Source organism: Harpia harpyja, chromosome 2 (assembly GCF_026419915.1).
Source record: "Harpia harpyja isolate bHarHar1 chromosome 2, bHarHar1 primary haplotype, whole genome shotgun sequence".
Lineage (NCBI taxonomy): Eukaryota > Metazoa > Chordata > Aves > Accipitriformes > Accipitridae > Harpia > Harpia harpyja.
In genome coordinates, this window is record NC_068941.1 from 33591866 (window position 1) to 33616813 (window position 24948).

General features: G+C 38.8%; 1 protein-coding gene across 1 annotated transcript in view; it reads right to left on the minus strand.

Annotated features, from left to right (window-relative positions):
- NFKB1 (nuclear factor kappa B subunit 1) overlaps positions 1–24948 on the minus strand; it is a 62990-nt gene that overhangs the window by 20251 nt on the left and 17791 nt on the right. The window contains 10 exon segments of the mRNA XM_052775339.1: positions 213–302; positions 1001–1123; positions 3569–3707; positions 4293–4384; positions 6300–6404; positions 8398–8556; positions 9337–9500; positions 11037–11185; positions 18332–18430; positions 21057–21097. Coding sequence (XP_052631299.1) covers positions 213–302; positions 1001–1123; positions 3569–3707; positions 4293–4384; positions 6300–6404; positions 8398–8556; positions 9337–9500; positions 11037–11185; positions 18332–18430; positions 21057–21097 — 1161 coding nt within the window.

Below are 24948 nucleotides of genomic sequence, written 5' to 3' on the forward strand. Positions count from 1 at the left end.
TCAGGCATTGGAGCAGGCTGCCCAGGGAAGTGGCAGAGTCACCATCCCTGGAGGTGTTCAAAAAACACGTAGATGTGGCACTTCAGGACATGGTTAAGTGGGCATGGTAGTGTTGGGTTGACAGTTGGACTTGATGATCTTAGAGGTCTTTTCCAAACTTAATGATTCTATGATTAATTCAACTGTTGCAAGAACGACATTTTTACTGTTACCATGCTTCATTCCAGCATTGGACTTTGTTGTGCCAGGGTGGAAATGCATCCCTCCAAAAGCAGAGTATCCATATGAAGGGTAACTGAACCCTAAAGAAAGAAAAAAGATTAAGAATTCATAGAATTACACCCTAAAGCAATGGAAATACCACCTGGAAGAACACTGAACATAAAGAACTGAAATTTTGTTTTCTACAGCTTTTGAACGCTCTGCTGCAAGAACCAAAGCAATGCTCTTATGATCCTGCATCTCAGATATGCTCTGGCTTCAACAGATAGAGCACGGTAGAAAATTTACTAAATAGTATCTCAAATTTTTTAATAGTTCTTTGCCCTAACAGGGTTAATTTGCCAAATTCCACTCCTGGTCCCAGAAATAATTAAGAACCTGTTTAATTTTAAGCACCCAAGATGGTACTTAGCTGAGCTGTCTCATGAATTTCAGTGCCTTTGAGGCCCCAGGAAGCAACAAAGCTAAGGTATGATGGATTCCTGACTCAGACTCCCTCAACTAGCAAGGTGTTATCTGTAACTTAAAGCTTCAAGGAAGAGAAAAAAAGTCACCAGGAGGCTTATATCCAAGCAGGAAGGCAAAGGAGCTGATGAAATATTTAGAAAACAAGGAGATGCTTGACTGAAATGAGTAACACTGGTACAAAGACAGGAGAGTCAGGTTTCATCTAGTTAAAAGATGACAAAATCCTCATCATGTTTTAAAAATCAGAATAAACACCCGTCCTGCTCAAAGTAGAACCCCTTCCCCTCTTCACCCAAAACTGCTGCCTTACCAGAGCCAGCACCGCCACCTCCCCCTCCATACATGCCACCGCCTCCTGCGCCACTGCCTCCACCATAGCCATCAGAGAAGTTTGGCATGAGCTTCTGTCGTTTCCTTTGCACTTCTTCTTTATCTGTGTTAGAAGGAATAGGCGGGATAAGGAGTCACTCTTACTGGTGGCCATGCACAGAACAGGATGTGCATAGAGAAAGCATTACTGAAGTTTACTAGTTTATAAAGGAAAATGCAGAGTGCTGTAGAAGAGTCAACTCTCTTCTAGCTCCAAATAACAGAACAACTTTGTATGTAATGGAGCAGTGAGAATTCCTGTGAGAAACAAGCTAGCGCCAAGTCCCCAGCCAGACCATCAGCATCGCTCTGGCCTGCATGGTCTCTTCAGTTATGTCAGGTGCCTTGTGCTCAGACTGGGAGGGAAATGTGCAGAGATGTCTTAGAGGGCTCAGAGCTTCCTTCAAAAGTGTCTCATGTGCTTAGAGCCCTGGAAATCAGTGATCCCAAAATTCTTCTATGTCTAAAGCCAAGTCATAAACCAGCACAAGTGCCCCGAACCACAAACTTGTTCAAGAAAATTTGCCTTTGGGGAATATAAGCACAGGCTCTTCCACTACGCAAATCTACTTCAGAAATGGACCCATATCAAAGGGTCAGCAAATCACAAGGCACTTTGATTTCCAACAGTACAGAGTACCTGAAGTGCCCTTTGAACTTTTGTGTAAGGGTAAGGATGGCAAGAAATGATGAAAACAACGTTTGCTTGACATGATTTACTTAAAATGTCAGAAAAGCCACCAGAATAAAGATAGCTTATTTTCAGGCAGGACATAATACTGTCAAACCATGCTGAGCCGCAGTAGAATAAAAGCCTAAATATTTTATAGTGTAAGTACAAAATAATACATAGCCCCCCTGGAAAGCAAAACACGAAGATTTAAAAGAAGTATCCCAGTGACTGAGGAAAGTGAAAATGTCACGACAAGAGCTACAAAAATAGGGATACAAACACTACAGGGGTTAAAATCCAGTAGAACTGTTGAGGAAAGAACAAAATATCCTTGGTTCATTAAACAATCTAGTAGTTTTCAACAGCCATATGACAAAAAGAAATTTCATGCACAGGCACATCAGTCAGTGCATCAAATGAGATAGCTGAATACATGAACAGTATACTGAAAAGTACAAGTGCATTATTTCCAGGCATACATGATCTGTAAGTATGTATGCATGCATACACCAGGCATACTCACACTGACGAGGAGAGAAAACTCTAGAGAGCAATCTAGTCAGAGAAACAAACAAAAAATCCACATACACGTGTCTAAGTTTGTGTGAACACTTGCAACAAGGGAAAAAACCAGTCCCTAAATGGTAATTTCATGATTAGGTTGTGCAGGGGATCTGAAAATGCACATAACAATGTTGAATTAATTTTACTCCATTAAGAGGCACTTAAGAGGTTTGCTTCAAATCTGGCAACTTTGCTCTGCAGTTGTACACTTCACTTTCCATAAAGCTTGTGCAAGAGATTCCTGAAATCATTACCGATACAAAATCCTCTAGCAACTATGGAAGTTTTTGTGAATGCATGCTTTCTGCTAGTTTATAATAGGCGTAAAGTAGATTCACTTGGATATCAACCACCACCCCTCTCTCCTCAGCTGTCCTTAGTCCATTACCACTGATGCACACATATTTTAGAGATTTTGACAGGGTATTGATTTCAACACAGCTCTGAAAACATCAGGTACTGAAAACTGCAAGATTAGAACTTAATAGTGTAACCTGCAGGTGGGTAAACTGTTAAGGGAAAGATTGTCTTAGTACAATGAAACACCAATTCTGACTTGGGCCTCAAGGCATTTCTGTATCATTAACATTATTGATATTTAAAACCATGATTGCTGCTGCCATTCATGTCAAACATTTCAAATGTAGACTTTAAAGGGCACAGATCTGCAAGTTAAGCTTCTTTTCACTAACAACTTACGAAGCAGGTCTGATGCCAACTATTCTACTTCTGCTAAGCGACTAATATTTTAACACGAAAGATTGAACCAGCACTTTCCCTGCTCTCACAAGAAGTGAAAGCAATTGGAAAATTCAGAAACATGAGTGAATTGTGAGGCATGATGGTAAAAGGAGAGAACTGCAAAATACATACTTTTTCCACCAGATACCAACCAGTCTTTGGTTTAAGGTTTCGTCTGAAAGTACTGACGGCAAAATGTCCTCAAGATACTATTTTGCAGAAACTCGGAGGAAGAGAGTGCCATCTACTGTATGGACAGGCATGCATGCATACAGGAAACACAGGGAATAAGCCTCACTAGGAAAATACAGATATGCTGCCTACCAGTCCAACAAAAAACCTATAAGCCCATTACAGACCTACCACTTTTCGTATTAGCTCCGCACAAAACAAGGACACAAATATCCTATTTTCTAAAAATAACAATTAAAAAAAAAAATCCCTCATCCAACAAGTCCTATCTTATTAAAAACACCCCTAGGGACCCTGCAGTTTCTGTTTCCAATATCTAAAACAGGTTTAATGAATTACCTTTGATTTCTGGATAGTAGAGAAAAGGCTTTGGTTCGCTCGTTTCTAGATCAGATTTCCGACGCAGTTGTACAAATACAGATGCTGGCTTTGTGATATTGACATCTCTATACTTGGGTGTTTTGAACACAATAGCAAACTGTGAAGGAAACAATGATAACCACATCTATCATGAAGCATGGGTTTTGACAACTTTGCTTTCATATTTCTGTTATTTTGTACGAGTTGGTTCAAGGCTTGGGAAGCAAAAATTCTTAGCAAAAGGCTGCTACAACAATAAACTTCCATTTTAGTTTTCAGTTGCACTTTTGAGTCCTAGAGCCTTTTGAGAAAGACAGAGTTGCCATGCAAAGTATCACCACATCACCTATGTTAGTACAGCATTGTTTGTCCCTTCATCATTTAGCATCTATTCTGTGGCTTTCTCAGTGTGTTCACAGGAGTTCCAAGAGCTTCTTATATATCCTATCCCAATTTACACTGGTGTATGTTAAAGCAATGGGTCTATCTCCCAATTTCCTTGCACTGTATTCCAAACCTGCCTAGTTACCTAATGTACGTCTTTAAAGAACAGTTAAGATTGTATTATTATTAGGAAGTAACCAACAAAAGAAGTGGTTAGTATGGAATACAGATGCCTTCACCTAATTTACTACCTATAATATAATCCTAGTTTACAGAGATGAGAAAATCATTAACAAATGACAAATGCTCTGTTACTTACCTGTCTATGTACATCTGTAGGAGAAAAGTCTCCAAAGCCTTCCCACATACCACCATTCTCATCCTCTTCATAGAAACGTATTTGAATATCATCTGCAAAGAGTGAAAGAAACTCTCTTTGGGATGTTTGTGCATTTGTTTAACCTTTGGGATGTTTATGCATTTGTTTAACCTTTGGCTAAGTTTATTTCAGATAAAAATCAACATGGTTACTTTCTGGCTGGATGATAATATTACATGACTAATACATGAGTTATCTTTATCTATTTTATGAAAACATCATAGATAACCCATTTTCAACATCAATTATAGATCAGCCTAATTCTAATGACTTCACTGAAGTTGCTCTCTATTTACTGAGCAGTAAAAGGAGAACTAGGTTCACTACCTCTTCCTATTCTAGGGCTATAAAACATTCCAGAGGAGCTTTATTTGGAACAAACATGTAGGGAGGGGAGAACTTGAAGCATGAAACGTAGAAACCACCCTCTCTCCTCCAACAGTTTCAGTTCAAAAAAACTGTAGCAAAACCTGAAGTGCCACAGTTCAAGTTCCGCTTGCTGCTGGCAGAGTGCCACTTCGGAGCTGTGGCTGAGAGAGATGGCAAGGGTGTGAGTGAGCAGCATGTCAGCAGTGATCCCTCACCCCCCAAACACAGCACGGACCAGAAACATGTGATTTAGCTTCTGCTCCTTCAAACAAATTTTATTTCATTCCCTTTGTATTTATTTATTTATATTTTTAGGAGAAGCTGGGAAATAGCACACTAGCATATTTCTTTCCCCAGCACTCCTGGTGAGAAAAAAAAAAATAGAAAAAGCCTATTCTCTCTTAGGGTGACCGACACAGGACAGGCTTTTCAGACTGCTTCCTCTGATCCACCACCTGCTAGTCTCAAGACTGTGAACCACCACTTCCAGTCCTGCTGTCCTGCATGCTCAAGTTCCTTCAGGCAGGAGGTTTCTGAGAGCAATGAGGTCAGGGGAAACCCCGATCCAGCTGAGGGGAAACCCCACCTCAGGGCTTCCACTGAGTCAGACATTTATTTATTTATTTTGTGCACAACAGTTACATTTCATCTCAGTCCTTCTAATAGCAGAGGGTATATACACTACTGAAAGAAAACAGCTTTTTCAAAGTCCCTAAAAGCCCCCCAAGCCCTCTCTCTTTCCAAAGTGGTAGAAGAACATTTGCAAGAAAGAGAGGTGGAAAAGGACAGCCTACATTAATAAAAAACGTCAGCGTGATTTTAACATGCAGGGACTGATTCCAAAAAGGTGAGAACAGGACACCTGCTCCACTGTGCAATCTACACCAGGGAGTCCCAGGTATTACCTATAGCTGAAAAATACAAAGAATTTCTCTCACTACCATTTTTTTCTTTTTAGTTCAGCCCAAATACTACAACCAATCACATTAACCATTACCTTCCTATCCAAAACCAAAGCATCCAAATCCACACTGCCCAATCCTGACACATTCATAGCCATGAGCAGAAATTACCAAAATGAGTCTGTGAGAAGTACCTGCTTACACCAAGTGATCTCTACCATTAGCATATACATAAAAATGAAGTTACTAGCAGCAGTGCTGAACACATTCAGTTCCCATTAGTGGTTAATAGAGAATGCTCATACTTACTCTTTATAATCAGGAACTTAATAATAAATCAGAAACTTTAGAATAATTCAGAGCAGGTGTTAGTTAATGCAGTCAAACATCACCCAGGACCCACCACCCACAAAAAAAACCCCAAACATGGGCAAGGGCAGAAATTGGAGAACAACAAAGATGATCCCGTGGTCTCTGTGGAGGCAACACAAGCTGAATTTGCTTTGCAACAGACTACTTTATTTATTTTCTGGACTGCTGGCCTGACTTCCAGAAAGGCTAAGTGCTTACAAGTTCTGCTGTTATCAGAGTGGGAGAATACTGAGGCACCACAGCAGGCTTCATGTGTACTCCAGATGAACACCCTGGTGTGCCTTACAACACTCAGGACTCTTACCTTTCTGAACCTTGTCACAGAGAAGGTAAATCTCTTCCCCTCCTGTTACACACCCTGCTGTTCTGTCCATTCTTACGATTTTTAAGTTGGAGGCATTGGGAGCTTCTATTGAAAGGAAAGATTAAAAAATGCTTACCTTCATAACAGTTTTAGATTTCAAAAATAAACCAAGCACAATACACAGAAATGCAATAGAAAGACAAGCCTCCAATACGACCTACCTAAATTTGTCTGTTTTTTTAAACATGAATAAATCCACAGTTTTTCAGCTGAAAGGCATAATCTTGTATCCTCTAAGCTTTGACTGAACTGTGAACTATAAAATAAGGCCCTGGCCATTCCAACACAAATACTGCACTAGTAAAGTAGCACAGCAGTGAATTGCATCCAGCACTCTGCACTAATACTAACTTTATGACAAGAGCGTGTTACAAGAGAACATAATTTCTTCTTCCGTGCTTTCTTGACAGCAGGACACTTTTGAGAGCTGTTCCCTGGATCTCACTATTTCAATGCAATATGCAATGCTTTGCTTTACACTGTGGCTCACTTGAAAGCATTGTCAGTCCTTGGCCAACATACTGGACTGTGATAAAAAAAGCCCACCTCCACGGACCTTAGTAGAGGCATCAATGGATACCTATTGGTCCTCAAGACAGAACTACCATCTGGCAAGTAAAAGCAGCTGTGATAGACAGTTATGCTACCACAAGTTGCGTCTACTCTGTGGAAGAGGCTTGAAGGGTACCAATGAAGAACATCAGAAAAAAACAAAACCTGAGAAAAATCTTTTGGAATTAACAACCAAGAAGTCACCTTGGGAGCTCAGCAACTGACATCTATGTAGCAACCTGAAACAGCAGAAACATGCATGCAAAGTTTCCCCTCTATTCGTCTCCTTAGCTGGAGTTAAGATTTTGATGGTCAGATTCAAAAGGGTAAGATAACTTCAATTGGTTTTATGTGTGTCTTGATACCTGCTCTACCTGTGATGATGCTTTGTCCTTCTCCTTGTCTTTGCTTTACAGGTATTCTCTATCATTATGCAGGTGCGAGATAGAGTAATGAAAACAAATGGAATCTGTAATTGTTTCTAATGAAAAATCAAGATTCCTTGAAGACACTGCTTGGTAAATCACCTCAGCCTCCAGATGAAAAGGTTGTGTTTTCTCATCCAGAAAATGCAGGTCACGTATGCCATAATAACAGCAGACATCACTTTTTTTCACTCAGTGAATATATGCAAAATGCCTGTGCTACATCACTACATTCCCCAATTAATAGCAAGCCACAGACTATATTGGAAGAGCTGCATTTAATACCTTTTCATCTCGACTTTGTCCTTAAAAAGCGATGATATAGATATGACTGTTGCATGAAGAAAAAAAAAAAAATGGTACTTTTTCTGAGTCATTACAGAATGACTATCAGAAACATGGTAATCCACAGCTACAGGGAGGAAAACACAGGCAGCCAGAAAGGGTTCAGGTAAGATGATTAAGTATAATTGAAAAGCACAAGGGAAAACATGAAGTGAAAAGATCCACTTAGAAAAAAGACAAATAAGACAAGTAGAGGGATGTAACAGAAGTATAAAAAATACTGACAAGTCTAAAGGAAATGGATTGAGAACTCTGGCTGTGTTATTCTCACAAAACAAGGACAAGCAGATGGCCAGCAAAACTGAAAGGTGTCAAATTCTCAACACGATTGAAGCATTTTTTCCTCACATCTTTTGTGACAAGGCTTTGTCATAGAAAGCAACCGAGAACCCTGCAAAATTCAAGCACTTCTTATGAATATACATCAAGAATTCACAAAATCCTCATAACAACAGTGGCAGGATTAAACATGCTAACAGCAAAATAAAATCTTCCTTTATGGCTTACATCACCTTCTATTAAAAACCAGAATGATACCATGTGTACTTGAATAGACATGGGGCCAATTATCCATGGGCTACTTACTTGTTATTTATCAAATAACAGGCAAGCAGCTGGGCTAGATGAGTCTACGTATAGCACTATCTACATATCTTTTTTGTATGTACAAAAGCTTGCCCCTTATTAAAAAAGTAATTAAAGCCAAATATACTTACTGCTGTCATATATTGCATCTGATATAACAGGATCAAGTTTCCGTGTGAAACTACCATTACTATCAGGAAGAAAGGCTGTAAACATAAGACGCACCACACTGAGATCCATTTCTTTAGTCTGCTGTACTGCTGCCTGACGAATAATTTCTCTTTCTCGTTCTGCAATCAATAAGTAGGCAGATGAATTAACACAAGGGGTAGGGGACCCATAACAAAACAGAGAGAGCATTTTCCAAACATTGCTATCAAAAGGCACTAATAGCAAGGAAATGTTTTCATTTAGTATCCATTGGCTTCTTTCTTTTTAAGCAGAGAGGATCAGCTATTCACAATATACTGCATTCATCTTGTAGTTTGTGCATCAGGTATTATCTAAGATAAGGTATATAGTTAAGAGACATACAGAAAATGACTATTTTCTGCTCTCAATTTATAAAGGTTGTGAAAAGGACAAAGGCTGCCACTAAGGACACTTGAATGCCTGGTATTAGAGTGATAAAGAGAAGGCTGGCCCCTCTCTACAGTGCCTGAAAGCAACATAGACAACAGGTTTTACAGAGATATGGGTGAAATGCAGCTGAAAGAAACAGTATTCTCAAAAGAAGGTCCCTAAGCTATTTAAGGATATCATGTCTTGCAGCAATAATGCAAAATGACTCTATATCAGCTGATTAAACAGGGTAAGAGCAATGAAATATAGGTGTAGAGGTGGGTACAGGGAGCTATGGAAGGAAGTTGCTCCATTCTCATGTGCGTGTTGACAGCAAAGACTCTTTGGGATTCCCTAAAACATGTCAACAACACACCACCTCTTAAGACACATAGCCATAGGCTGTTTTCCTACCCAAGGCCTTTTTCTGGCTAGGAATCTGTGTTTCCAGAAGTTAAACCAGTTTTTAGTAAAAGACCTATTAAAACCAGGCCATCATTTCTACATACCAGTTAGCTGTCTGTCTCCACATCCTTCTGCCTGCAGATAGCCAAGTTCAGGATGCACCAGGAGTCCTGGGTTGTATCCTTTTTTACAAGCATCTATCATGCGTGTTTCCAGAGTTTCAAACACTTTCTTCTTTGTGACGTGAAGTATTCCAAGATTTGCAAACCTGCCAAATTTTGATGAAGGGAAATAATGCTGCTCTTAATGCTTTACGCCAAACTTGCAGCAGGCAGTCTCCTTCTTACCAGAGGCAGCTACACAACTGAAGTCAATGGATGACTCTATAGGCTTACTTAGGTGCTCTTAATTCTTGAGGGCAAATTTTCCAGCAAGAAAAATTCAGCCAAGCTTACAAAACACGTAAAATGTGCACCATTATATGGCAGCGATCATATGGGTGCACGGCATTTTCCCATGGCGTAAGTAGTAATCTATTAGGTTTCAGACTTACACTGTGGAAGCAACTTAGAAAACATTTGAAAACCTGGTTGTCACACTTGGTTTGCTCTGTCTTAGCAATGACATTCCATATGGCTGTTACACAGAGCAACTGCTCAGAATAAGCTCCATCCAATCAAAATGATTTGGAGAGCAAGCTAAGAAGCTAAAAACAGTGCAACATTTTCCAGAGGAAATGTTTTAAGCAAGGCTCTGGACATTCAACAAGACACTTCAGGTATCTATTTGAATGAAAACTTCCATAATACAAGATCTGCTTTTGTAAAAATCTCCTGGCACATTTAAAAATCAATTAGATCTGGAAGTATGAAAACAAGACAATAACTCAATTTTCATGTGGGTCAACTGAGGATAGGAAAGCTGTTGCTAAACATCTGATGAAAAACATGACAGGTTAGGAAACGAGCCAAACTTTTCAAGATGAAAAGGAGCATTTCAAATAAAGCTATTTAAATTGTTGTGCTTGGTAAAGTTAGTGCACTGGGCTTGGACATCAAAAGTTACAGTTTAAAAGAATCTCTCTCTCCCAACCTTCTCAGCTTTTTAACCTTCATCTTCTTCACCAACAAAGACATTCTTGAGATCACAGAACTGAAACTCACAGCCAGCGTGAAACCTGATCTAAGCCTGAAAATGTAGACAGGAGCCTCAGCTCCATTTACTGATATAAACAATTATTCTTTTAAATTAAACAAGAACAGACCAACTACAATTTCACTACAATCCTACTGCTTTAAACTTAAAAAGTTTGACTCATTTAGTATTTTCATGTTTATACGTGTCTTGCATTAATTTAAAATTTACTAACCTTATTTTCTTAACGCTTTTCACTATATTCCTATTGGCAGACTTTAGCAAAAGTAAAATATTGATCAATATGGTAACAAAAGCTTTTCTTCAGTAATTTTACAGTCCCTCTCTTTGATCAAAACTACTTACATTTTAAAGAATGGGCTTACAATACAAATTTGGACTGCACACCAGGAGACTGAAACTCTACAAATTCTAAGTGAAAATTATTTGCTTAAGCCTATTTAGCTTGCTTAGGGCAAATTCTACGAAGGTAAACAGAAACCCCATTTATTCTTCTATTTAAGATACACACAAAACACAGATTAGAGCGTGAAGACTAGTGTTCCACTTAGCTGCCTCTTAGTAGTATTGCTTTGTATTGCTTCTTACAGTGTTTATACTTGGTTCTCTCTCTTTTAGTCCAGCTTTACAAATGAGTTGGCAGACTTACCCTACAACCATATCTTTAGGTCCTGCATTAACTGTGCATACTCCATCTTCACAAAATTTACCCACCAAGCTGTGAGCATGTAAGTGGACATATTTCCCATTAGTAACTAACTGGACGATTACTTTTGCAGGTCCAACGTAATTGCAGATCTGTAAACAAACAAATAAAAGAAAAAGTGGGATTGTTTGTTTGTTTTAATGGAACAAGTAATGATTCCAGTTGAGTATTTTCTGTCAGCTAAGTACAATCAAACTTAAATAGGAGAAATGTGTATGCCTTTCCTCATGAAATACAAACAACAAACTAACTGTACCAGATCATCACAAAGAAAAGCCAACACTTTTTTTGTAACTAAAGTTGACATACAAATGGCAGGAGTAGTGATCAAAAAAGTTAAGAAATAAAACAAACCTAAAGGAAAGCAACCTTCTATTTCCCAAATCATGAATCTCAGTTTTACATTCTGGCCAGTTACTCCACATTGCTCTCCTTAAATTTCAATCAGTACATCAAATTCACAATTCACATTGTTACATGTTAAGAAGCATACAGAATATGCACGTATTTAACAAAAACCCCTACATTATTTTGCCCAATTTGAAAACACTTTAAAAAATTATTTTTAAATATTATGATTGTTTTAAAACATTTTGGTCTCATTGCAATGACTCTTCAGGTACAGATTTTAAAGTGAATTAATTCTATATTCATAGGTAGGTGTTTTGTTAGTTCAATATGCTAAATCAACATATATTACCCAGCCCACTACGTATTTCCCTTAAGTGTACATGAGGATATATGCTAAATCCCCACCTAAGATTTTGCAGGACTGGAACTATGATAAACTGGGTGCCTTAATATAGCCAACTCTGGAAGACTACAAAGCTTTTTTCCCCTGTTAGAGATTCTAATCACCATACATTTTTTAATAGCTTTTAAAATTGTGATGTCAAGTAATGCCTCAAAAACCCCTGTAAAATTACTAATAACATACCGTATTGGTAAGTTTACTTTGCATAGTAATACTCTTCAAGTCAGTTATCAGTTACACACCACTTTCAAATTATGCTGAATATAAAATTACTCCACTTTTAAAAAAGCAAACATTACCTTCCCTTCCAATTCACTTAATTAACCCTTTTATCAATGCTGGTTTTTTTCCCTCCTCCTCTAATTTTTCTTCTCATTTGCCTTGGGCAAAGTTCTTTGTATTACAGCAGCTTATAGATCTAATCAACCAAGGTATTAAAGGATCACGATAAACATTAAAGTAATGAATCAGTGATGAACTGAATACTTAAGGATATATTGTTGATAAAATGCTGATAACCAGGGATTGCCACAATTTCACCACATTACTAAGTCCTGCTAGCTTCCTTCACTCCAGTTAACCCCTCTCTTGAACCCATTCCATCACAGCTGAAACACTCTGCATATGTACAACGTGTGCCCTCCCTGTCTTCCTATTCACTGCTAAAAGCAAGAAAAATCCCAACTATGAAAAAGCTGTTCCAGGAGGAACAGGTGTGCAAAAGTCCTCTCATTACTCACTGCCTGCTAGTTAACTATATAATACTGTATTGATGTGCATTTTACAAGCTGCAGCTTCTAAAATACAAAACATGGGGTTCTCATGCTTCCCTCCTGTTCGCGAACTGCAATCCCTCCTGGACTGAAACAATACAGAGATGTAGAATAATCACTGCCTCACCATTTCCACCATTTACTAGCAGTGAGAAAATGCAGAGATCCCTACATAACTTTCACAAAGTCATCTGAAAATAAAAATTTTTGTGTTTGGTGCTACATGTCACCACCGCTAATACAATTAACTTTTCAAGAGGGGGGCTTTTAAAAAATTATTTTCATTTTATCCCTCACTAAACAAGCTTTTCCCTGCTAAAAAGTTCCCAGCACATCTACAGCATTACATTCACTATGAGTAACATGCATGTTCTAGTATCATATCAGAAAAGTTCAAGACAATCCTTCATCAGCTGTAGAAACCACAGTGAAACTGTAGGTAGGACTGCTGCACGTCAAGGACTTTCCAGCCTCTGAAAGCAGAACATATAACTGCAGTGGTAACGAGATCGCAATCTCCCCGTTACTCAGCTCAGCATGATCTTTGTAGTCTCTCTCGGGGGAAAAACAAGAGAGTTCTTAAAATGTAATACCTTATGTAGGTCATAAGGCAAGAAAGGACTATTTTTGTCATTCAGTCTGATGTCCTATGCTGCAAAGGCTACAGAATGTCCCTGAACTGTTTCCTACCTGTATTTCTTATAGACAGAATTTCCTACTTGATTTTGAGACATCCAGGTTATCTCCGTGCCCAGCAAAATAGCCTCAGTGGTTAAATATCATTATGTACCATAAATTAAAGTCTGAAATAATTTTTCAGTGTCTTTGAATCATTGGTGCCACAATTTCAGAGTAACTTAAAATTTATTCTGGCACTAAGATATACAAATAACTATCACCTTTAAGAACTTGAAAAACACCGTCAAAGGCATTAAAAGGTAGATGGTATATTACAATGCTGAGTATCTATAGAAGCCTAAGGATTATGGTGTTGACACAAAATCATATGCTCAACATGAGAGGGGGATAGCATGTGGGTGCGGTACTGCTCAAAATCAGACCTGTGATCTGAAGAAATAGCTACTGAACGTCAAATTAAAGATAGGGGAGAAAAAAGAAAATAAGGAGTTCCTGGGAAGAGCATAGCTGTAATACTTGATTACATCCTGTACTGAAGCAGCATTCAATTGATCTAACCTGATAAAGTTAAAATGCTGCAGGCACACATTTATCTGCTGCTTCTGTTTGAGAGAGATTTGTCTGAGAGATTAAAAGGACCCTGTGAACTTGAAATTGAGTCAATTTCAAAACAAGAGTTGAAAGTTTTTTCAGTTATTTCACATCCTCCTGCAATCCAGACCCCAGCGAATTTTTTATAGTTTCTGAAACTTTACAAAAACTTCACAAGAACATTTTCCTACTTCAAAGATGTTTTTTCCAGTTACTCTTACAAGCAAGAAGTGAAACCAACTGGTCAACGACAGAAAGCAAATGATGGAAAAGACCACGGCAAACCTACAAAGCCAGCAACTACAAAAATACCTATTTCTCTTTCTAATCACTTTGTTATAGCAACTATAGCCCCAATTCTGCCTAACCTTCAGAGTGTGACTAGTGCTGTCCTCAATACATGCACACAAAAAGCGTTCCATAGATGAGGCATCACTCACTCTTTATAAACAGTATGTTTTCACAGAGCAGCATCATTTTTTTTTTCAGTTGCTAGTTTAAGACAAAATACTTCAGAAGTGGTACGGATTTTTTAGGCAACTGAATACTTAAAGGTCTAAGAATAAGCAATGTAATTCAAACCAATGGGAGCTGAAGATATTCTGATCCTCTGAATGTGAAGTCACTCTCATGCCAAAAATACAGAGTTAGGTGCTCTGCTTTAGGAGCCCAACTAAAGGGACTTGGTGCCCCATATTCAGCCAAATTAACAATAGCAGTAAAAAGCATATATATCACTGAATTTTGCTTTGGCTGAATTTGGTGCAGTGCAGGTTTTTAAGAGGGGTAAAGATTTATAACAGAGCATCTGCTCATTCTTGTCTCATGTTTATTCCTTAACACAGCTCTTAAATGAATTTTTAACTTGTAATCAGCAAGCTATCACTCTAAAATTTAATTCTTGTGGGGGTTGAAAAAGCAAACAAGCTGCTCCTTTCTTTACCAAGAAGGCTCATCAACAAAGTAACTTGACTAATTTTCCATAAATTCCCCTCTTGAACTTGATGTGCTGAAATCCCCGATTTCAATAAGAACGCTTATCTCCAAATTGAGGTATAATTTAGTATAGCCCCAGGACATGACTGGATGGGCAGTCCTCCTGTTCGGGTGCCTGGATTCAGGGCTGCCTAACTGGTATGTAGCTTCGATTCGCAAACTGAACTGCACAATGTGAGAGATGGTGCTCACTAGCTTGAGTACACCTCTGAGCAATCGGTTACTCAGTCTCTGGGCTGGAGCTGATTTACATCCAGCTAACAGAGAATAGGCAACTTGAGTTTGCAGCCACCCACGTAGATTTGCCCCCAAGGAGATGAAAATTCAGGACATTTCCTTCACACCACTATTTTCAGCACATTCTTTTCACACCCAAAACTGGATCAAGTACTTCAGTGTAAAACATGAATATGCCTACGCTAACTTCAGTATGCAATATCAGGACACACATGGTAAATGTGTAAGGCGGCCAGCGGAAATTTTCTGTGCAAGTTTTCTCACAATTTTTCAAATACATAAAACCAAGCAAATTATGAATAAAAAATTTAGATAGTTAAGTAAGCTGGTGATAATATTACACAATCCAGTTTTATTCTTTCTTCTTATACTATTGATTGTTTTTTCCCCTGGACAAAAAGGTAATGATGAATAAGCAGCTCAGGAGCTTTGTTTTCAACTGTTCTAGATAGCAACATTTTCCAGCATTGTGCTACATACACTAAGCAGACAAAAATGAAATTGAAATGAAGAATTTTAGGTAGCTTTCTACTGTAATCATGAAGCTTGTCATGAAATGTAACTTCATTATAACATGTTCAGTATCTACAACTTCTCTGCTCTCCATAACTACATGCAAAGTTACATAAAATCCTCTGAAAATGTAAAATGTTTTGTACATGATATTAGGATTACTGTTAGCAAAGACAGGGTTAAACAAAGGAATATAATTCCATAAACCATAAAGATTAATTAACCCAATTTTTTATATTCTAGAAAAATACTACGGTTATCTAGACTCCATTTGTCATGACTGTGGCGTTAAAACAAGAGGTTTTAAATCAATTCCACCTTGCTGGCCAGTGCAGATTTGCCTTAAGTGTAAATACTGGCATTGCAGAACCACTACACTAACTCCTGACCTACACCATCTCCTAATATAGTATACAGGAGGTGGTTAAATACGTAATTAACTACCAAAACACCTTGCTTAGAGACATAGCAAAGTCTTCAGCACTCCAGCTTTTAAAGGAAAGGTACATCTTGACGTGTTCCAGCTCAGCTACAAGTTAGGGACTGGGTACAGGAAAAAAAAAAAAGAGTCAATTTGAACAGTTCACATTATGCAAGAGGTCATATCAGATAAATGCATTTTCTTTTGGCCTTCAATCCACAATCCTATGAAAAGGGAGTAGGGAGACTCCAATGCTTTTTTGTGCACTGAAGATGTCTATTTTCAGGACATCCTGTGGTAGCTACTGGTAAATTACATCAGCTTTCTGTGCAGAGTTGGCCAAGTAGAAGAGAGATCCCAGTGTAAGCTGCACTGACGACACCATGGCCAAGGTTTAAAGATCTGTCACAAAACCTCCTTTTTACAGTACAGCCAAAGCTCATGCTACTGTCCTTTCACAGCACTGTGATCAATGGAGATTTTATGCTGAATGCCTTGGCACAAGAGAAAAAAAAAACACAAACAAAAAAAACAAAACAAAAAAAACCCCAACGCAACAAAAAATAGCAATCTTCAATTGTGCTCACCTCAGTTACGACAAGGTGAGCACCCTTTGACAAAACACATAAGAGACTTACAGGAAAAGGTGTGAAACACTTCTGTCTTTACTGGCACGACTTGAATCAAGAACAGGCACTAACAAGCAATGGCCTTGAGGAATTTACTTGTTGTGTTCCCTTGCCAGCCTCTCCCAGCAGGTGTTGCCATGTGGGGATTTGTACTAGAAAAAACCCAGATGCACACAGTAGGACGCGAGGGAGGGAGGGGAAGGGACATGTACGTGTGTGTGTGTGAGTTTTAGATGAAATTAAAATCTGATGATCAATGAAAACAGAAGGTTTGATGGAAAGCCAAAGAACATTTTGCTTTCTAGTTTACTCACAGAGAAATTCCATTTACTATACAACTCCTCATTGTATAACTCCTTGTCATGGTATTATGCGACCCATCGCACCTTTATAAAGTATCATTTGTATTACTATCAATACAGATTGGATTGGAATCCAAAGATCTTGCTCAATTGAGGTAAATTATTTTATATCTGAACATACCAGTGAAACTTCATTTATTAGTTCATCATTACTGTCACAATAGGAAAGGGAAAAGCAAGTAGATCCTTTGCCCGGGCTAGTAATTTTTCACAGCAATTTTGCAAGGCTATATGAAATCAGCTTTCCCAGCCTCTTCTCAATTCGCAAGACTAACACCCTAGGCTATCTCAGCCAATGCTGAATATTTTCCACTGACTCATGCTCATACTGATTCATTATGGAGATGCAACTGTTCCAAACTCCAGCCTTTCTCAAGAACTACAGAAGAACTACACTCATACCGCAGAGAAAGCTGAGGAGTGGCACACACCAAGACAGAGGCTGACTGCTTCCCACTCTTCCCTCCCCTTCTCTCACCAGAATTAAAATACATTAACCCTGCTCCTCATGAGGCAATCTCTAGTGTGATAGTTCAAAGAGGTAATGCAATACCAAGACTAAGACTTTCATTAAGTTAAAAAAAATACTGAATACATGATACACAGTGTATCTTTTCTCCCTTTCCATGGAAAAAGAATTTGCTGCAAGAACCATAGGCAAAGACAGTTCTTCTCTAATCCTGGAATGATTAATCACCACTGTTGTAATCTTCATATTGTGCTAGCACATAATGTTTCTTTGATTAACATCTTTGAATTTTTTCCAGGGGAAAAAAAGCCCCAAAAAACTTTCAGTAAACACCTGAACATAATGCTGCTCCTATTAAAATGAGAAGTTTTCCATTGACTTTAAAGGAATTAAGTCTCTAAGAACCGAGTATTCTAGAGATATTGAATAAGGAGTAACATGAACAGAAAAAGAAGGAAAACTTGCTAAATAGCACCTTAGAGTGAGGTGGAATAACTGACCAGACTCATGCTTTGCAATATGCTAGAAGTGGTGTAATTGAGCAGCTTAGGCCTTGCTTTATGCTAAAACTGCACCTTAAGGAAGAGCTCCATTAGTCTGCATGAGGGCAGTGAGGCGGTAGGTGCAGGAAAGCTTACTGCTCAGCTGCTGGCAGATAAATACGGTGCCAAAATAACTCCACAAATTTGAAGACAACTTCCTTTTCAACATCAATTACATTTTGAAAGTTGGGATTGAAATGCAGTCAGTTTTGAGTAATTTCATACAAATTTATGTTGATGTGCAGTAAGGTCCTATACACATATATATGACACTTGCATTCAGTTTGCAAAATTAATCATTTATGTACTTACTTTGACCTGAGGGTACGATTTTTTGTTCTTTTCACTAGAAGCACCAGGAAGTCCACCATGTGAAGGCCCTTCGCATACGTATCGGAAACGAAACCCCCTCTGTGGAAATAACGGAAAAGAAACTTGAAAGCTGCTTGGAAACAAAACTTAAAAAAAAAGTTGCGCATGTGCACGTGAGCACATGCGCACACACACACACACAAACAAGACTGGCCCAAACAGCCCACAAACAGAAAGAAAAGTTACAACTGTTCATCCTTGAAATGCTAAGTGCTGGTTAACAAAGCACCACTGAACTGTAGCCCTGGAGAAACTGTTCTATTCTCACTCTTAAATGTAGCAGCAACCTGAAATTTTTCTTTCAGTAAGTGAAGATATTTTAAAGCAGAGATCTATTTATACTCTCAAAACAAGATAAAAATTAAAAGATAGAGAATGCAAGAGCAGATACTCTCTCCCATGATTGCTGCTAGGTAGAGAGAATTGAAGCCAATAACAATCAAGGAAGTCCAAAACATCTTAAAGAAAAGGAAAGGGATGAAACACAAATGTTTCTTCTGGGAAGAGCATGTGAAAGCTGTATCTCTGAGCGGAGCCCAGAAACAGCCCAAAAGCTTCAGGGGACTTTGAATGGTTGGGTTTTCATCTTAGCTACATAAACAGATGTCTGAATATACTTTAGGGAACTGCAGGATATTACCAACCACTCTAGAGTACAGCTGTCCATTTATTCCATTTTTATTTATAGGAAATAACATCCCTTTTACAGGGTAATCTAAGGCACAAAAGATGCAACTCTTAAGCAAATGTATTTGGAACTCTAACTCTACTTAACTATATTATTTCATGGGGCCCCCAACTTTGAATACTTTCAGATCTACTCCCCAGTCCTGCAGTTTCTGACAAAATCCCCATCTTATTATATAGGGCTCCCAATGTCTGTCCAAACAGCACCAGTTAGTGTTGTATACTTCGTCAAGAACCATTCAGCTTCTTTCTAATAGTAGACAACTCTGAATTCAAAGTCTGTATTAGCCAACAGTGAACAACCTGGTTCAAAAACTACTCTGTAATCATTAGCTTCAACACCTATCTCACTAAAGCCTTTAAAGTTTAAGAACTTGCTTCCCAGGCAAATGTAAGGATCTGACTTTTATTCAGATATTGACCAGACAATGTAATTCATCTTTAAGCACGTATTTGCCTTCCTACTGTGAACTGAGTGACCGAGTGTATTGCAAGTGAAGTGCCCAGCTATGATGAGCTTGAACTTAAGTTGTCCAAAAGGCAAAGCAACCTCTGCAGTCACAACACATGAGATGACCCAGTCTCTCTTCACCTCTATACCTTCAATCCAACAGATCCAGCAGTCATCTGTGTGGCCTTCCCCAGTTTATCACCCTTGCTATCTTAGCCATGTTTTCACACATACAGTCTTACACCCCCCCAGCTGTCTCTTTGCTCTAAAAATGATCACAAGCACAGCACCCTGCTAATGGATCACCCTCATCACCCTGTTATAAACCATTACCCAGCTTGCCACATGGGTCCTCCACTACAGGAGCTGCTTGCTGAGAAGTCATGCATGGAAACAACTGGTTTCTCCTTAGGTACTGCACACTGTAGGCTCCATCATGCAAAGACACAGTCTGATTTGGCATGAACTAAAACAACAAGGAAGAGGCAGCGTATTCTTCCAAGAGTTCACACTATGCTGCTGCTTCACCTATGACCATGAAGTGGCCCTATTCCTGGAGGGATGCTCCAGCATAAAAATGTCTTTGGTGTGTGGCTGAAACAAATGTTCTCTACCACCTCCTGCCAGAAGGACTGGATTGTGGCATGCTTCTGCAGAAGACCAAGAAGAGGATGGAACAGCTTTTAGTCAGCCTCTTCCCTGGTACTTAACAGCTCCATAAGGTAGGATTCCATGCAACTGATCAGGAGAGGCATGAAAGGGGTCTCCATACTGTAATAGCTTCAGGAAGAATACTTGCAATTGCTGATGCCACCACTTAAAGGGGTACAATACCCTGGCATACTTGAGGGCAACCTTCACCCAGAAATTACTTTGTACATCAGTTGCATGAAAACGAACCAGTGCACTGGGATGACTTTCATACTGTCAGAGGAGCGTAAGTGAGCGTTTGCTACACAGTCATGAAAAAAGTTACATTCAAGTATTTATTTTCATTTTTGGGGGGGGGGGGTATTCAAAACAGCCAACTGTGACAAATCTCAAAGGACAACAGAATTTCTTTACTATGACAAAGCACAAGTCAAAAGTTCCTGTAACTTCGGAACCGAATGAAATGTTATTATTTTTTTTCTTTCATGTGTTTCAAGAAACATGAAACAAATTCTAAAACCCTTCCATGTTTGGTCTAATCGTTTACATTTCAAAATACCGGGATACTGTAAGAATCACTTCTAAGATGAAGAGTCTATACTTAGCAAGACTTTTTTTTTTTTAAAACCCTCAGGTATTTTTTTGTCTTATGACACTTCCAGAGAGACACAAAGATGAAAACAGAACAAAACAGGAAACGATTTAAGTACAAAAGTGAGAGGAAAAACTGCTCATGGTTAAGTGCCACATTTATTATGAGAGTTCAACCTCTTCAATACTCTTTTTTTTCTCTCATCTTAAGTCATAATTTTATTCAAAGCTGAATATGCTGACATAGCTACCTTAAAGATTTTCAAAATGTAGTGTTATTCTTACCTGTTTTGGCTGTTCTATAATTTGAAGATATGGTCCATCTGCTAACATAAAAGAAAGAAAAGTCATAATAGAAATTATAGTTCTGTTACTATGATGTGTAAGTTGCAGGAGTAAAACTGATGTTCTTGAATGTCTTGAGATAAAATTTTTGAAAGCACCTAAGCATCTTCGGAATTTAAATTTTAATAAATAATTTAATCACTTGGCAGTCTGTCATTTCCAACATTCCCTAAGACCAGTGGAGCAAGAAGGGAAGTATTAACTCAAAAAAGTTAATTTTAGCTCAGAGGGCCTAAATGGGCAACTCTGATCACTCAGTTAAGACTCAAGGGTGAATAAGAACAGGATCCTCTCCTTGCCACTGACGAACAGCCTGGCCTTCCTGAGCTAAGGTTAACTTTTGTACTTAAACCCCTTGGGCTCTAAAGACTATACTCACAAGCTTTTGGCCCTAGGGCTTCCTACTGAATAGGTGCTTTTGAAAGTCTAGAGACAGCCAATGGGAAGCTCTGAGGTACGGGAATATAGGAGGAATTTAAGCTGTCTCAACATGCCCTAACAGTCAGAACTGCTTTAAAAAAAAACCCAATTCCTCCTCAGGAATTGAGGAGACTAAACAATTTACATTCTTTTAATAATTTCAGATACACTTTTAAATATACTGGTGCCTCTAAAAAACACTGAACACACTATTTCAGATGCAGACTCTATAATGAGATCCATCTTTGAGCATGATGCCAATACATAGGATTAATTCTATTAAAATTGTATTCGTATTTTCAAAGAAGGCTTCCTTAAACAACTTTCAGTCTTGCACCACTCCCTGAACAGTGGCTAACTTCATACCATAAACCTAATTCAAAGTTCACCAGTTTAAACAGCCTTTGAGCAGGCCCTAAAATCCAACGAGTACTCAGTGCCACCAAAGTTAAGAATTCATCACCCGATCAAAGCTTAGCTCCAACTCTGATCATTTAGATTATTTACATGGAGAAGGAAAGCTTTCTAGGTGGATGGCTGTGAAATACCTCTTAAAATGCAAGCCAATCCTGAGTCTGAAAATGACAGTTCCGAGAGGTATGATTTCTTCCCTGCTTGTTGCTAAGCAGAGAAGATGATTCAGATTTCAATGCTAAAAATTCAACTGTTACCAAAGCAGATCCCAAATGACAGCTTCACTGTGAATACCTACACAATATTTTGCCAGCTATATTCCTGTTGGAATTGTGTATCATTGTTTACTCTTATTAAAGGTATAAATGCTAAGGAATCAAGCAAGCTCACTGGAACACATGAAACCTCCAAAGCAGACAAGCCACGGCTATGTGGCAGAGCCTGCAAGCACATAAAGCATACCAAGCCCTGCCAACAAGCAGGTGCGATCTGCCTCTGAACAACTGCACCATCTGCAAGTACCATGTCATACAGCTACCTCAACTAGGTAGTACTTGGCTTCAGCACAGAGCTACATACTTGCATCAACTTTAATTTGCCAATAGGCCTAAAGTTCACTGATAATTAAAAATGGCAGAGGATTCATTAATTTATAGTTTGTAGTATGAATATATGCATCCTTCTCAGCTCCTCAATACAGCTTCACTTTAATAAAACAGACCTTCATGTTTTTAGTTAGCACAGGTCTTAACTAAACAGGCTTCTCTCAATATTAAAGTTTTGATAAATATGCTAATAGATGGAATTAGTATTTTGCTGTTGAAGTTAGCTGACTCAGCAACTGAATTAGCTTCATGCCAAAGTTACATTGCAAATGCCGGTGACAACAATTTCCCATATAAAGATCATTTATTTCCCAAGTCCAACACTCTTCCTGTGAAAAAGTAAACAGTGCTACAATTAAAATCTTGAACTCATGCAAAACAATTGCCCCAAGACCATATACACATCTTACATTAGAAAGCATGAAAAGCAGTTTGGACTTCAAAAACTTTAAAAGATGTAGAGTAATATTTAGCTTTGGTGTGGTTTCATGTTTCAGTTTTTGTCTGTAACATGGAGTCAAGATGAGTCGAGCTGGGTTTAAGCATTGTATCAGCACTTAAATTTAAGACCTCTGTTCACAGACCTCTAACCCTTGTCATGCTTTAGGCATCTAAAATTTTATACTTTAACAATCCAGAAGCCTTGTATCTTCTGGGCACTGGCAGAAATAATGGACCTAAAATACAACTGTGTAGTTCAACTTTCAACCAAGCCTCCAGGGCAGGATCTGCCAAGTAATTGTTCTTTGGCTGTTCTCCCCTTAGGAATTCATTTTCAAGGCAGATATGTTGGGTTAGTACCAGCACAAAATACTACTGCTTTCTCTTAAACATTAGCCAGAAAAGGAAGTACTCTTTTATCCAACAGCTAAGTGGCTGCAGCAGTCCCTCAGGATGCAGCAGACCCAGGTTCCAACTTTTCCTCAACATAAGGAAATTCAAACTCCTAAGAGAGGGGTATACACTATATTGGCATATTGGAAAGCTCAAGGCAAATTCTTCGTACTGCTGAAGTGGTTTCACCTTGCATGGCATTTGTGAAAACTCAGGAAAATTGAAAACTTAGGACTGTGGTTCTTATGCCCCCTTGGGAAAAAGCTTATAAAAAGCATACAAAATATATAAAAAGCATACTGATACAAAAAATCAACACATCTTACATACTAATACTAGGAAAGTGCAAAAAAGGTGCAGTGTAAATGTACAAAGGCAAACCAGATGTCTGTTATCATTAATCCAGGTTATATAAATCATATGCCAATGTATTTAAAACAAAGTTTTTGAGGTCTTATTTTAACCTTTGGATTTTGTGACTAAACATTTTTTTTACAATGACTAAGTAATTCCGGTATAACATCTGAACCAGATCCAAGTAACAGTACAGAGAAGGCACTCTAATGCAAGGCACTTAATTACATCTGAAATGCTGTTTAAAAATAAAGCAGCAATATTCAAGGGAACTTCCAAGCATAAATGGCATATTATTTTGACTATAAAAAGGATTTTACTTAGCAAAAGGTCTCATACAGCTGTCTTCACTAAACTCTGACTACTTCCCAGAAGTACATTAGACAGCCTAACATTGGCTGCGTGTGGTTCCTTCTTTTTCTCTCTCTCACCCTTTCCCATGGGGAAAAGAAAAGGTGTTTAGTGTTTTGCACAGGGAAGTTTTTAACATTTCGTTTCTATTAGTACGCATGTCTGGTCTAAGTAGATAGACAGCAGGAACGTGAAGATGTACACCTTGTAAGAGGAACTAACAATGACGAGATTTGTGATGATCTTTTGCATCTCTGCTCTATGCTGGAAAGTTGCTTGCTCTAAGTTCTTGTTTAACAAGCAACCCCCTTTTAAGTGTTAAACAACCACAAGAAGGAATGCTACTTAATGCATAACTTGAATTCTACTTTTGCCCTACAGAGAGGCTGAAGTGGCAACCAGTCACGGAGCTGGCCTCTACACAGGGATGACTCTCAGAGTTGCCAAGAGCCAAGTTTTGACATGAGCACTCCTCACTATTTTCCTGGCACTGCTGCAGTCAGGAGGGCTAAGAACTGCAACTAAAACATGCAGTCCTCCAGCCTGGAGGGGGTTTGGTGCAGACTGCCACATCCTGGGTATGCTTCAGTGCTTCCTTTTCTGTCTTCTCGCCTTGGTTGCCACAGACCAGCTCGCATCCCACTGCCTCCCCTCCACCCTGAGTCACAGTCCCACTTCCCCACATCTTCTTCAACTGCTACGTTTCTTCATTTTCCTTCCTGCCTGAGTCAGAGGCCCTCCTGCATCTTGACACTCCCACCACTTACATTCTTTCTTCCTCTTGACAGGCCTCACCCTGCACACACACTTCCCAAAGGAGAACCCGTCTTAGGCTCCCTCTTGGTTCCTTCTTC